The following is a 13,983-nucleotide window of genomic DNA, read 5'->3' as shown; positions in this document are numbered from 1 at the left end:
TTCTCAATCAGGGAGCTGGTGATGTGGGGTGTGATTTTAAAAAAATTCATCGAGTTATGTGCCGTGATCTTTGTACTTTTCTGGATGTGTGTGATGCTTTAATAAAAAGTTAAATAAGAAATTCCAGGGCTTCCCTGGTGCTTCCACTGCAGGGAACACTAGGTTTACTCCCTGGTCAGGGAACTAAGATCCCGCAAGCTGTGCAACCAAAAAACAAACAAACAAAACAAAACAAAAGAAAAACGTAGCTCCTAAGAAGATTAGATTATATACACAGAAAACTGCGTAATTCTGTTCTACCATTCCATGCTAAATCCTCACTTTACAGGGAACGGAATAAAACAGACAGGGAACTAACTAACCTGGGGTCACCTGAGTCGGTATAGAACAGACAGCCAGAACCATTTTAAGGCCTCATATGCTATCACATGTACTAAAACAATAACCGCTAACACATACACACACAGTACGTGAGATGGTGCTGGCCCTGGGCTGGGTGTTTGCATGTATTGAATAATTTTCAGAACTCCATGAAGTAGGTCTCATTATGTTCCCATTTCACAAATGAAGAAATTGAGGCCCAGAGAGACTAAGCAACTTGTCCTAGATCAACAGCTACTGAGTGGCAAAGTCAGTCTCCAAATACAGACAGTCTGGCTCCAGAGTCATCTTACTCTTGGGGAGAGAGAGCAGCTCCAAGGAAGAGATGCCATACCCCAGGGCTTGCGGTTGTCAGAGGAATCCAGAGCGATGCCTTTCCTTCCCTCTTGATCAGTATCTGATCAGGAAAACTGAAACCACTCCAGGCATTTAAACCAGAGGGAATGTAATACAGGGAACTGGACACCAAGAGGCTGGAAGGGCTGGAGGAGTAAAAGAGGCATAATCGGGTTACCACCGATTAGTAGCTGCAGGAAGCTGCTAGGATCCCCAGGGTCAGTGTAACAAGAAAATGATGGTGTCGCCCAGAGACTGCTATGTTGCTGAAGTAGGAACCAGGCTGCCTGAGCAGGGCTCCTGGAGCTTGAGCTTGGCAACCATCCCTCAGGGCGTCACCAGAAGCCAGGGGGAGAAAAAGCTTCTTGCTTTTTATGCCTTCCAACTGCCAGAAACTAACAGGAAACCAGCTGGCAAAGGAGATGGAGAAATGTAGTTTGCAGGCTTCTGGCCCCTGTTGTAGAGAGGAAGGTATAGGAGGGCAGCGAGTGTGGATCTAACATACTGACTCTCTTTTTCGTGCCCCAGGCATCTGCTGTCTTTGAGGGGCATGTGAAACCTTCTGCTGTGTGAGCTGTTACTCTTGTAGGGGACCCAGCCGTCACCCTGTGGTGTCCTCAGAGTCACAGCACAACTATAGAGGAGGGTCTGCAGTGAGGAGGAGATGGGACAAGCTGGTGGAGGAAGAGGGGAGGGGGGAGATGACCCCTTTCCACTAAGCCCTGCTTCACCCTGGGCACCTCCCTTTCTCCCCAGTGTGTCCCAGAAATTGGAAGAGCAAGCTCTGCATCTTCTCTGACAGGGCTCTACTTCACCTTTCTCGTCCCCACACAGCTCACTTTATCCAGCCTTCTGTCTGTTGCTTCTGCTACACCTCATGGATGATCTGATGTGTCTTCATGAAGGACTTAGTTAAGACAAATAGCCAGTGCTCCAAGCCAGTGGTCATCTAAGAGCTAAACACACAGACCACATCTTGTGGGAGAGGAACTCAGGAAAGCCTGGAGAGGGAGTGGATGGATGGATGGGCGTCCAGGAAAGACCCAGCTCTCTGGGCATCTGCCAGGTGTATAGGACATATGATCGCCTTGTACAGTTGTGCAGGTTTAACACTGAACAAGGACATCGCACCTGAAAGGACATCATTCACATGGAAATCATAGATTTGTAGACTGATGATGACAATTTACTAACATTTTGCAGAAAATTCTCTTGTTCTAACCAAACCAGTGTAGTAGGATAATTTTCAGATAAGTGGAGACACTAAAGGAGAGTCTTGATCCTTGGATGGGCTGGAGGCCAAGGAAGTGGGAGGGAAGGGAAGGAACTGTGTGAGGGGACCCCCAAGAATCCCTGAGGGAGACACAAAGGTGGAGGGAGGGAAGGTCTGGCAGCCTGGGGGGCGAAGTCGTGAGATCAGAAAGGGGAGTTGCTTTTAGCAGAGAGATGGATGAGGAGTTCAGGGTTAGGTGGGGTCTGAGGGGCAGGGAGAACAAGGCTCCCATCCAGAGCCTTCAAACACCTCCGTTTCATCTCCTCATGTCTCTTCCTTACCACAGGTGGGTGGAAAGTCTGTGTCCACCAGAGGGATATCCAGGTCCAGAGATGGATAGGACCCTGAAGCCGAGGCAAACATCTAGGAAGCCATAGGGAATAGAACAGCTCAGGGGGCAATGGGAAGGGCCCCAGCTACTCCCTGCAGCTTGGCCTGCCCTGACATTTCTGCTTTCAGAATGACATTTCTTGGGAAATAGGTGAAGGTGGGCAAAGGATACAAACTTCCGGTTAGAAGATGAATGCATTGTGGGGATCTAATGAGTACAGGTAACAGTACTCTCTTGTATACTTGAAAGTTGCTAAGACAGTAGATCTTTTAACTTTTTTTCTTTACCGTGCCACGCGGCTGGCAGGATCTTAGTTCCCCCACCAGGGACTGAACACGCGCCCTCGGCAGTGAAAGCACAGAAAAACAGATCTTAAATGTTCTCAACACACACTGAAAAGAATGGTACCCGTGTGAAGTGAGGGAGGTGTTAGCTAACATTATATTGTGATACGCATTTTGCAATATATATGTATATCAAATCATCACACTGTACATCTTAAACCCAATCTTATACACCAATTATATCTCAATAAAGCTGGGGAAAAAACCCAAAATGACATTTCTCCTCTCTCCCACCCCCCACCCCAGGTTACAAAAGCAATCTTTTTTTAAAAATTTTATTTATTTATTGGGTCTTCATTGCTGCGCGCGGGCTTTCTCTAGTTGCGGCGAGTGGGAGCTACTCTTCATGAGGTGCACAGGCTTCTCACTGCTGTGGCTTCTCTTGTTGCGGAGCACAGGCTCTAGGCGTGTAGGCTTCAGTAGTTGTGGCACGCGGGCTCAGTAGTTGTGGCTCGAGGGCTCTAGAGCGCAGGCTCAGTAGTTGTGTCGCACAGGCTTAGTTGCTCCGCGGCATGTGGGATCTTCCCGGAGCAGGGCTCGAACCTGTGTGCCCTGAATTGGCAGGCGGATTCCTTTTTTTTTTTTTTAAATTAATTAATTTATTTATGTATTGTTGGCTGCGTTGGGTCTTCGTTGCTGCGCGTGGGCTTTCTCTAGTTGTGGCGAGTGGGGGCTACTCTTTGTTGCGGTGTGCAGGCTTCTCATTGCGGTGGCTTCTCTTGTTGCTGAGCACAGGCTCTAGGCGCACGGGCTTCAGTAGTTGTGGCACATGGGCTTTGTTGCTCTGCGGCATATGGGATCTTCCCGGACCAGGGCTCGAACCCGTGTCCCCTGCATTGGCAGGCAGATTCTCAACCACTGTGCCACCAGGGAAGTCCCGGCAGGCGGATTCTTAACCACTGTGCCACTAGGGAAGTCCCCAAAGCAATCTTAATGGTAAAAGTTTTTGGAAAACTCCCTCCTCCCCCCAAAAAAGTGGGAAGAAGAAAATAAGTATTACCCAGAATCTCATAAAGCAAGTTATTCAGATTGTTGTCACAGGGAGACCTTGTTCCCTCACATGTAAAACCCTCACAACCCATAGCCTCCTCTTCCCTGGATTCACATGTTCACTTTCTGGAGTACATCCTTGAAGTCATTTTTACAAGGAAGAGAATACCTGGGTGTGGGGAGGATAAAAAGTGGAGAGGTGTTATTTAGTCAAGAAAAATGCTATATACCAGCAATAACCAACCAGGAACTTAACAGAAAATCAGGTAACCTTCCCAAGAGCGATAAAAAACTAGAAGGTATCTCGGCAGTAACCTAATGAAGAGCACACAAGGACTTTCTGGAGGTGTCAAATACTCCGGAGTGAGTTAATTTTATTCAAAAAGCCCACTGTAGTAGAGAGAATGCTCTGAGCTCCGAAATCTGCAAGCGGGAATTCCCTGGCGGTGCAGTGGTTAAGACTCCGCTCTTTCACTGCCAAGGGTCCAGGTTCAATCCCTGGTTGGGGAACTAAGATCCTACAAGCCGTGTGGTGCAGCCAAAAGATGAAAAAAAAAAAATCTGCAAGCATCTCAAAAATCAGACAGAAAAAGACATTGCTTGTGTAGGGTAAGAGGGTTTCACAGTCAAGGGGAAGTTGCCTAGATGAGGAAAAGTAACCACAGTGGTTTGCAAGACACACAGGAAGTGTGTCTTCCTGGGGTCAGCAGGTTCTCAGGAGAAGCTGACGAGGGGGCATGTCCCACTTTTCGGTCCTTCGGAAGCGAGGGAAGCTACAGTTGAGGGCCCGGGGGGAGGAGACAAGCCAGACTTACGTTTGCGTAGAGCAAAACAGAGGGTGAGAGATGGGCTGTGAACACCTGGTTGGGCAACATGTTGAAATCTTGTTCAAGGACAACCTGAATAAATGCCTTATTTGTGGTTTTCACAACTTGACATTGTAATTCCCCTCCACACTCTGAAATGTCCTGCAACCAAATCTGATCGTTTATCTCCTTGGTTCATTGGGTTCATTGTTGTGTCCATGGGTGTTGGAACAGTCCCTGACATCTAGTCAGTTCCTTTTTTTTTAAATATATATATATATATATATATATATATATACACACATATATTTATTTATTTATTTATTTGGTTGTACCAGGCCTCAGTTGCGGCAGGCAGGCTCCTTAGTTGCAGCACGTGGGCTTGTTAGTTGCAGCAGGCAGTCTCCTTAGTTGTGGCATGTGAACTCTTAGTTGCAGCATGCATGTGGGATCTCATTCCCTGACCAGGGATCAAACCCAGGCCCCCTGCATTGGGAACACGGAGTCTTATCCACTGCGCCACCAGGGAAGTCCCCATCTAGTCAGTTCTTTTTTTTTTTTTTTTAATAAATTTATTTATTTATTTTTGGCTACGTTGGGTCTTCATTGCTGCAAGCGGGCTTTCTCTAGTTGCGGCAAGCAGGGGCTACTCTTCGTTGCGGTGCGCGGGCTTCTTATTGTGGTGGTTTCTGTTGTTGCGGAGCATGGGCTTTAGGCGGGTGGGCTTCAGTAGTTGTGGCACACGGGCTCAGTAGTTGTGGCTTGCAGACCCTAGAGCGCAGGCTCAGTAGTTGTGAGCACAGACTTAGTTGCTCTGTGGCACGTGGGATCTTCCCGGACCAGGGCTTGAACCTGTGTCCCCTGCATTGGCAGGCGGATTCTTAGCCACTGCGCCACCAAGAAAGTCCCTTTTTTTTATTTTAGTCAGTTCTTGATAAAAATATATTCTTTAAAAAAATGTTTAGGGAATTCCCTGGTGGTCCAGTGGTTAGGACTCCACACTCTCACTGCCAAGGGCCTAGGTTCAATCCCTTGTCAGGGAACTAAAATCCCACAAGCTGCATGGCGTGGCAAAAAAAAAAAAGAAAAGAAAAATTTAAAAATGGAGATATAATTGACCTATAACACTGTATAAGTTTGTATTGTAACTGTGATGATTTGATACACATTGATCTATACATACAATTACATATTGCAGTATGATTACCACTACAGTGTTGGAGCACCTCCATCTCATCGCATAATTATATTTTCTTTTCTTGTGATGAATAAAAATATATTCACTGTAAAAGGATACCAATGCCTGATCTCACCCTCCGATCCGCAGGTCCTGACTATGTTACTCCAAGATGGGGCTGGAGCATTAATGTTTTTCTTAAAGCTCCCGATTGATTCATTTTAGAACCACTGATGGAATCACAAGTGCAGAAGCAACTGGCCAGCTCTGTCTCTTTAAAGAGGATTTGTTTTCTCTGCAATGACCCTTTAATCTTTTTTTTTTCTCTCCTTTCTCATCTGCCTAAAACCTTTCATCAGCCAAAAATGTGAAAAATGTGTTTCAAATATTTTCAGTTCCCATTTAAGCCCATTTAATGCTTAGCGTTCATTGCCAGCAGGCAGACTATCTAGTACAGCCCATTTGAATTCCCTCCCCAAGTTTAACCCCCCAACCTGCCTCTCCCTCCGTAAAATCCAAGTTCTTCCCAGTAGGAGAGGAAGGAGCAGAGGTCGACAGGGGCCTGGCTTAGCCGGCATTGCAGCCATGGTTCTGGAGGGTGATGGAAAGCTATGGAAGATCTTCACCCTCATAGGAGGGTTTAAGCTGGGGAGAAACGTCACTTGATGCTCATTTAAAATCTCTTCCAGGGACTTCCCTGGTGGTCCAGTGGTTAAGACTCCGCGCTCCCAGTACAGGGGGCTGGGTTCAATCCCTGGTCCCGGAACTAGATCCGGCATGTCACAACTAAAAGATCCCGTATGCTGCAACTAAAAGATCCCACATGACGCAACAAAGATCCCAGATGTGGCAATGAAGATCCCGCGTGCCGCAACTAAGACCCGGTGCAGCCAAATTAATCAATTAATTAAAAAATCTTCCAGCTGCTAAGTCCGTTTTCCACTGAGCCCTCAGCACCACATTCAAAAGACATACATCAGACCATGCTACACCCCAGCTCAAAATCTCCCACTGGCTCCCATCACACACTATGGCCCACCAGACCCCAATAACCCACCCCTGCCCCCCATTCTCTCTCCGACATCCTCTCCTCCCACTCTCCCCATTGCTTAGTTCTGCTCTAACCATACTGGCCTCCTGGCTATTTCCCCAGCGTGTCAAGCACGGTCTGGCCTCAGGGCCTTTGCACTTGGTATCCTCTCTGACTGGAGCACCCCTCCTCCTCATGACCTCATGGCTGACTCCTTCTTGTTACTCAGATTACTACTCACATGTCACATCCTCAAAACTTAGCGATTTAAAACAATAAATGTATTATCACACATAGTTTCTGTGGGTCAGGAATCCTACAGGAGTGGCTTAGCTGGGTGGTTCTGGCTCGGGGTCTCCCATGACCTTGGGCTGGGGCTGTGGTCATCCAAAGACTTGACAGGGACTGTAGGGTCCACTTCCAAGGAGGTTCACCTGTGTGGCTGGCAAGCTGTTGCTGGCTGTTGGCTAGGGCCTCAGTTCCTCTCCATGTGGGCCTCTCCGCAAAGATGCTTGAGTGTCCTCACAATGTGGCAGCCAGTTTCCCACAGAAAAGGTGATTCAAGAGACCAAGGTGGAAGTCGTAATGTCTTTTGGGATCCAGCCTTGGAAGTCACATTCTGTCACTTCCACAGCATTCTATTGGTCACACAGAGCAGTCCTGATTGGATGTGGCAAGAGACTATACAGGGGACTTCCCTGGTGGTCCAGTGGTTAAGACTCTGCGCTCCCAATGCAGGGGGCCCGGGTTCGATCCCTGGTCAGGGAACTAGATCCTGCACGTGGCAACGAAGATCCCGCGTGCTGCAGCTAAGATCCGGTGCAGCCAAATAAATTAAAAAACAAAACAAAACAAAACAAAACAGGGACTTCCCTGGTGGCACAGTGGTTAAGAATCCATCTTCCAATGCAGGGGACACAGGCTCAAGCCCTGGTCCAGGAAGATACCACATGCCACAGAGCAGCTAAGCCCATGCGCCACAACTACTGAGCCTGCGCTCTAGAGCCTGTGAGCCACAACTACTGAGCCCATATGCCACAACTACTGAAGCCCACATGCCTAGAGCCCATGCTCTGCAACAAGAGAAACCACCGCAGTGAGAAGCCCGCTTACCGCAACAAAGAGTAGGCCCCGCTCGCCACAACTAGAGAAAGCCTGCACACAGCAATGAAGACCCAATGCAGCCAAAAATAAATAAATAAATAAATAAATAAATAAATTAATTAATTAATTAAAAACAAAACAAACAAAGAAGGACTATACAAAGTGTGAAGATCACTGGATCATCTTAGAGGCTGGCGGCCACACTCTCTCATCATTTTCTAGCTCATCACCTTGACTTATTTTCTTCATGGATTTGACACTACCTGAAATTACATTAATTATTCCTTTGTCTCCCTTCCCCAATAGTGTCATGTCCATAGGGGCTGGGACAGTTTTCTATTTTGTTCACTGCTATATCCTCAGTGTCTCAAACAGAGGTTGGTACATAGTAGGTAATCAGTAAATATTTGCTGAATTAATAAATGGAGAATCTACTTTAGGGGCGGTGTTTAGATCATTGAATGAGCTTTTTTTCAGGTGTCCAGGTGAAAGATAACAAGCGTTTGGACTAGGGAAGGATTGGAGAGAAATAGATAGGTATTGATATGGTAACCCGTCCTCTTGCAAGTTTCTGATCTCTCCCTGCTACAATCCATCCTCCAAAGAGAGACAGAGTGATTTTCTTAACAGATAAATTAAACATTGTCTGTTCCCTGCATAAATCCTCCATAGCGCCATAGCTCCCTAGTGCACGGGATCAGGAATTAAAGGTGACCCAGGAGCTAAATGGGGTGATTTTGGAGGGTTAAGATTATCGATGCCTTGCTCTGGTTGGGGTTAGGGAGAGCAGAGAGCTGCTTTTCTGGATTCAAAAGATCTCTACACACTCTAGGTCATCTCAGACAATATAATTATCACAGCTGCCCACAAGAAACTAAGGAAACTCTCTCATGATGGTAAATAATCGGCATTTATTTTATTGTTATGTTCAGTTTCCTACACTCACAGGAATCTTTCCTGGGCCCCAGATTCTTTCTGCAAGTCTCTGATCATGCTTTACCTGGTCCATGCCTACTCATAGTTCCAGTTTCAACTTAGGCACCCCCTGTTGACCCCACATTCAGGCAGGGTTAGGTGCCTTATCTGGACTCCTTTAGTGTCCCAGACTTTCCCTAGAATTTACTTATTTAGCATATTTATTGCTTATTTTCTGCCTTCCCCTCTAGAACAGGGGTCCCCAACCCCCAGGCCATGGACTGGTATCGGTTGGTGGCCTGTTAGGAACAGGCACGCACAGCAGGAGGTGAGCGGCGAGCAAGCAAAGCTTCATCTGCCGCTCCTCATCGCTCGCATTACCACCTGAACCACCTCTCCACCCCCCCACCCCTGTCTGTGGAAAACTGGTCTTCCATGAAACCGGTCCCTGGTGCCAAAAATGTTGGGGATCACTGATCTAGAATGTAAGCTCCGTGAAAGCAAGGAAATTTCCAATCCATGGACATGGTATATACATGTCCATTTATTTAGATCTTCTTTAATGTGTCTCAACAGTATCTTGTAGTTTTCAGTATAGAAATCTTGCACATCTTTTGTTAAATTTATTCCTAAGTATTTTTTTAAGATTTTTTTGATGTGGACCATTTTTTTTTTAAGTCTTTATTGCATTTGTTACAATATTGCTTCTGTTTTATGTTTTGGTTTTTGGCTGCGAGGTATGTGGGATCTTAGCTCCCCAACCAGGGATTAAACCTGCACCGTCTGCATTGGAAGGCGAAATCTTAACCACTGGACCACCAGGGAAGTCCCAGTATTTTTGTTTTTGATGCTAATTGTAAAGGGAATTATTTTAAATCTCACTTTACAATGGTTTCTTGCAAGTATATTAACATAAGACTGATTTTTGTATATTGATCATGTATCTTGCAGCCTTGCTAAATTCATTTATTAGTTTCAGTAGTTATTTCGATTCCTTAGAATTTTCTATATAAACAATCACATCACAGGAATTCTCTGGCAGTACAGTGGTTAGGACTCCATGCTTTCACTGCTGAGGGCCCAGGTTCAGTCCCTGGTCAGAGAACTAAGATCCCACAAGACGAGCATCCAAAAAAAAATAAATTACATCACATGTAAATATTGACAGTTTTACTTCTTCCATCTGATCTTTATGCCCTTTATTGCTTTTTCTTACCTTATTGCACTAGCTAGGATCTCCAATATAATTTTGATCAGAAGTGGTGGGAGTGGAAATCCTTGATTTATTTCCAATTTTAAGGGAAAAGTAGTAAATATTTTACAACTAAGAATGATGCTGGTTGTAGGTTTTTTTGTAGATGCCCTTTATCAGATTGAGGAAGTTCAGGGCAGAGAATTTTATCTGTTCACTGATTTATACCAAATGTGTAGCATAATGCTGTCAGAGAGCAATTTCTCAGTAAACACTTGTTAAATGAATGAATGCGTATAAGATGCATGGCGCAGTGGCTAGTAATTTGGCGTTGGACTTTAATTAACTGTGTGATTTAGGGCAACTAATTTAACCTCTCCTCTTCCTTCTCTGTAAAATGGGGATAATAATGGTACACATTACCTAGGGTTGAGGATTTAATGAGAGTATCCATGTAAAGGAAGAGCACAGTGTCTGACATGGTTAGTGCTCAACAAACATTAACTTTTATTACCTCACTTCTCTGAGCCTTATGTTTTTTTCCCCTCTATAAAAGAGGGAATGTTCTAATCCTTAACTCCTAGGGTTATGATAGGGTTAAATGACATTATGCACATAATGTACCTAGCACAATTCCTGGCACAGAGAAAGTCATTAATAAATGTTTGCTATTATTATTTACCAAGTCCCCTACCTATATTGAATGGAGGGACATGGAGATCTGTTGATCAAGGACCCAGTCCACTGGAAGTTCATAGCCTGATGGCAGGGGCAGATAAGTATAGAAATCATTACAACACAGTGTAATAAGGGCATATATAAAGCCATCTGTGGACCCAGAGGCAGAAGCTGGCTGCTGAAATCTGACAGTTAAATCAGGTCCCTCTCAACTCAGACATTGGCTTAGACCTAAAAGGAAACAATTGTTTATAGCAGGAAAAATTGGAAACAATCTAGGGCTTGGAATAACTTGTGGTACGTCCTTATAATGCATCAGTGTGAAGCTTTAAACTTGCTGCGGAACAGGGGATGGGGACTGGCTGGGGGCACCGGATGTGAATTACTTTTCATTAGACCACTTTGTAACTTGCATCTTGTACCATGTTCAAAATAAATAAAAATTTTAAAATAAAATAAAAATTATGCTATGGAAAAATATCCAATGTCACCGGTCAATATTCACGATTGACTGCTACCATATGAAAAAAATTAATTTGTCAAACGGCAACCTTTTACACCCGCCTAGAAAAAAGGCGGAATAGGGGTACAACAAAATATTAGCAGTAACCGCTCATTGGTGGGATTAATGTTGAATTTTACTTTCTCCTCTGGGCTCTTCGAGATTTTGCAAAGGTTCTACATTAAGCACCACGAGTTTTGTTTTGTTTTTTGGCTATTAACGTTATTAACAAAAACTACAAGTCCCGGTAGATTTCGCGCCTCCGACTTCTGAAGACCGGCCTTCCCCCTGCGCAATGAACGCTGGGATTCGAAGTCCAGCCGCAGAAGCAAGGTGGGACGCACAGTACCGGCACAGATGACAGAGGAGGGATCACCGCTATTTCAACCAGTGGACAGCGCGCACCGGACCTAAGTGGCACACGCAAAACCAATAGATGAGCGGCTAAGCCTGAGTGACGTGCGCTTCAGCCTACGGGCGGCCCATGGGGCGGTGCGGTGCGCCGCGGCCGTAGTGCGAACCATGGGAGGTGGCTGGTGGTGGGCTCGGGCTGCCCGCCTTGCCCGACTCCGCTTCCGGGGGGCGCTGCTGCCGCCTCCGCGGCCCCGGAGCGGGGGCGCCCGGGGGTCCTTTGCTCCTGGCCACGGCCCCCGCGCTGGGGCTTCACCGCCCCCAGTGTCCGAGCTGGACCGCGCAGACGCCTGGCTCCTCCGGAAGGCTCATGAGACAGGTCTGGGGCTGTGGCTGGGGTCGGCCCGGATGGGAGAGGGGGTTCCGCATAGCTGAGCTGTCCGCGCGCGCGAGTGGAGGATGGTGGTGGGATTTCTGCTGGAAACGGGGCCCGGGCTCAGGAGGGAGAAGGGCTTCCGTGTAAGCGCAGGGAAGCGCTGGCTGCAAGAGCGCAGTCTGTCCGCATAGGAGAAGGGCTTGTGGATGGGACCGTGGGTCCGGTTTATGGTGTGCAGTAGGGATTGGAGAGGTTGGTCGGGCCAGGACAGGCAGCCTTATCAAACTGCGCTGTCTGGGTGGGAGAGGCTTCCAAAGAGGGCTATGGGCGGGGGAGTTGCCTACAAGAGGGGGCCTCGTTGGAGGGGCCAGTTCAGATTAAAGAGGCGACCACTCTGCATAAAGCGGGAGCGTGGAGCCCCACAGAAGAGGGAGGAAGTTGCGGATTAGAAGAGGGAACAACCAATAGAAGAAAATCTCTGGGCTGATTGGAGGGCGTGCAGCTCCTGGCTGCAGGGGGCGGGGCCTCATGTGGGCGGTGGGGGTCCGGATTGGAGAGGACTGGTCTTGTAGGTACAGGATGGGGTAGGGGTGGGGGGATTGTAACCCGACTAGTCCCCGTTAGTGCCACACCAAGAACTTGAATGGATGTGAATGACGCCAAGGAAGAGCATACCCAGCAGCAGATAGTGAGGTTTCAGAAAACTGAAGGGGGAGGCTGGAGAGAGGCCTGGGGGAGTGGGGGGGTAAAAATTTGTCGGGAGGTCTGAGGAAGAAGTGAGGGGGCACCCCTTGGGGATACACGTGTGGGGAGGACGTTGACCAAGATGACCTCTTGGGACCTTCCTGTCCTCAGATTTAGGTTATGCAATTTTGATCTTAGATCCTCGGCCAGATTCTGCAGATTGTCTTGAATCTTTGGTGTTGCAGAGTTTGGGGTGGGTAGGGGCTCAGAGATGGAGACGAGAGAGGGTTTTCGGGGGATAGGGTTTGGTAGGCGAACCGCCAGGACAAGGTGGGGATTTGGGGCCAGACTGGGTGGTGAGATGAAGAGGCGCCCCTCAGTTTGACTGTCTGGGCTGGGGGGCTGCAGAGCAGGGTTTGGGCTGATGTTGATTTCTCTGCCCCGCCCCACCCCCTCCAGCCTTCCTCTCCTGGTTCCGCAATGGCCTCCTGGCATCAGGCATCGGGGTCATCTCCTTCATGCAGAGTGATATGGGTCGGGAGGCCGCCTACGGTGAGTGCAGACCCCAGTGTCGCCCCCACCAGGGAGTGTGGGCGCTCCCTCCCCCACTGGGGAAGGTAGACTCCTGCCCCATCCCGTCACCCCCCCCCCAGAGTAAACGTCGCTAGAACCCCTCATTCTTCCCCCACCGGAAGCGGCCTCACCTTCACTTGTGAGTGTCCACCTTCTACCCACCCCATCCCTATCTCCTGGGCACTGGACCCACCAGAGGGGGTGGCTCAGGGCAGGGCTGTGGGTCCTCATCCTTTCCAATCTGACTTCTCAACAAAGATGAGGGTCCCTGTCCCAGCCCCACCCCCAGCCTGGTCCTGCCCCTGCCCCTCCAACCTTATCTTTGCTCTCAGACCAGCCCCCCACCTCCAAGCCTAGCCACCCCTCCGATTCCTTCTCCTGTCCCCGACCTTGGCTCTGTACTGTCCCTGACCCCTACCCCGCTCTTGAGTGTGCCCCATCCCCTTTCTAACGCCACCTCAGTCCCGTGAACGGCCTGGGTCCCCAGGATCAGCCTCCCTGACACTGGCCCGCACTCTGTCCCACAGGCTTCTTCTTGTTGGGCGGCCTGTGTGTGGTGTGGGGCGGCGCCTCCTATGTGGTGGGCCTGGCGGCGCTGCGGGGACCCATGCAGCTCTCACTGGGGGGCGCGGCCGCAGGCGTGGGCGCCGTGCTGGCCGCCGGCCTGCTCTGGGCTTGTGCCGTCGGCCTCTACATGGGCCAGCTGGAGCTGGACGTGGAACTGGTGCCCGAAGACGACGGGACCGCCGCGGCGGAAGGGCCGGACGAGGCGGGCCGGCCGCCACCGGAGTGAGCCGCAGGGCCGCGGGGAACGGCCGGGCGCTGGACTGCCGGGGCCCGCGGACCGGGACATTAAAACCTGACCCTTCCCTCGCTCCCGATTCCGAGTGGTGGTTGCTTTTGCGGGGATGCCGAGAGAAGGAGGAGGGTAGGGGCGGAA

At 48.7% G+C, this 13,983-nt stretch overlaps 1 protein-coding gene across 1 annotated transcript; it reads left to right on the top strand.

The window, feature by feature from the left end:
• The first annotated feature begins 11,533 nt into the window (after nt 1-11,533).
• On the top strand, nt 11,534-13,924 carry TMEM160 (transmembrane protein 160). Its single transcript, XM_007168380.2, has 3 exons — nt 11,534-11,789; nt 12,930-13,022; nt 13,571-13,924. Exons 1-3 carry the CDS (start codon nt 11,582-11,584, stop codon nt 13,834-13,836), a joined length of 567 nt encoding a protein of 188 aa, XP_007168442.2. The 5' UTR covers nt 11,534-11,581; the 3' UTR covers nt 13,837-13,924.
• The last annotated feature ends 59 nt before the right edge of the window (nt 13,925-13,983 follow it).

The sequence above is a fragment of the Balaenoptera acutorostrata genome, chromosome 19, assembly GCF_949987535.1.
Source record: "Balaenoptera acutorostrata chromosome 19, mBalAcu1.1, whole genome shotgun sequence".
NCBI lineage: Eukaryota > Metazoa > Chordata > Mammalia > Artiodactyla > Balaenopteridae > Balaenoptera > Balaenoptera acutorostrata.
This window is presented reverse-complemented; position numbering and strand designations above follow the sequence as displayed.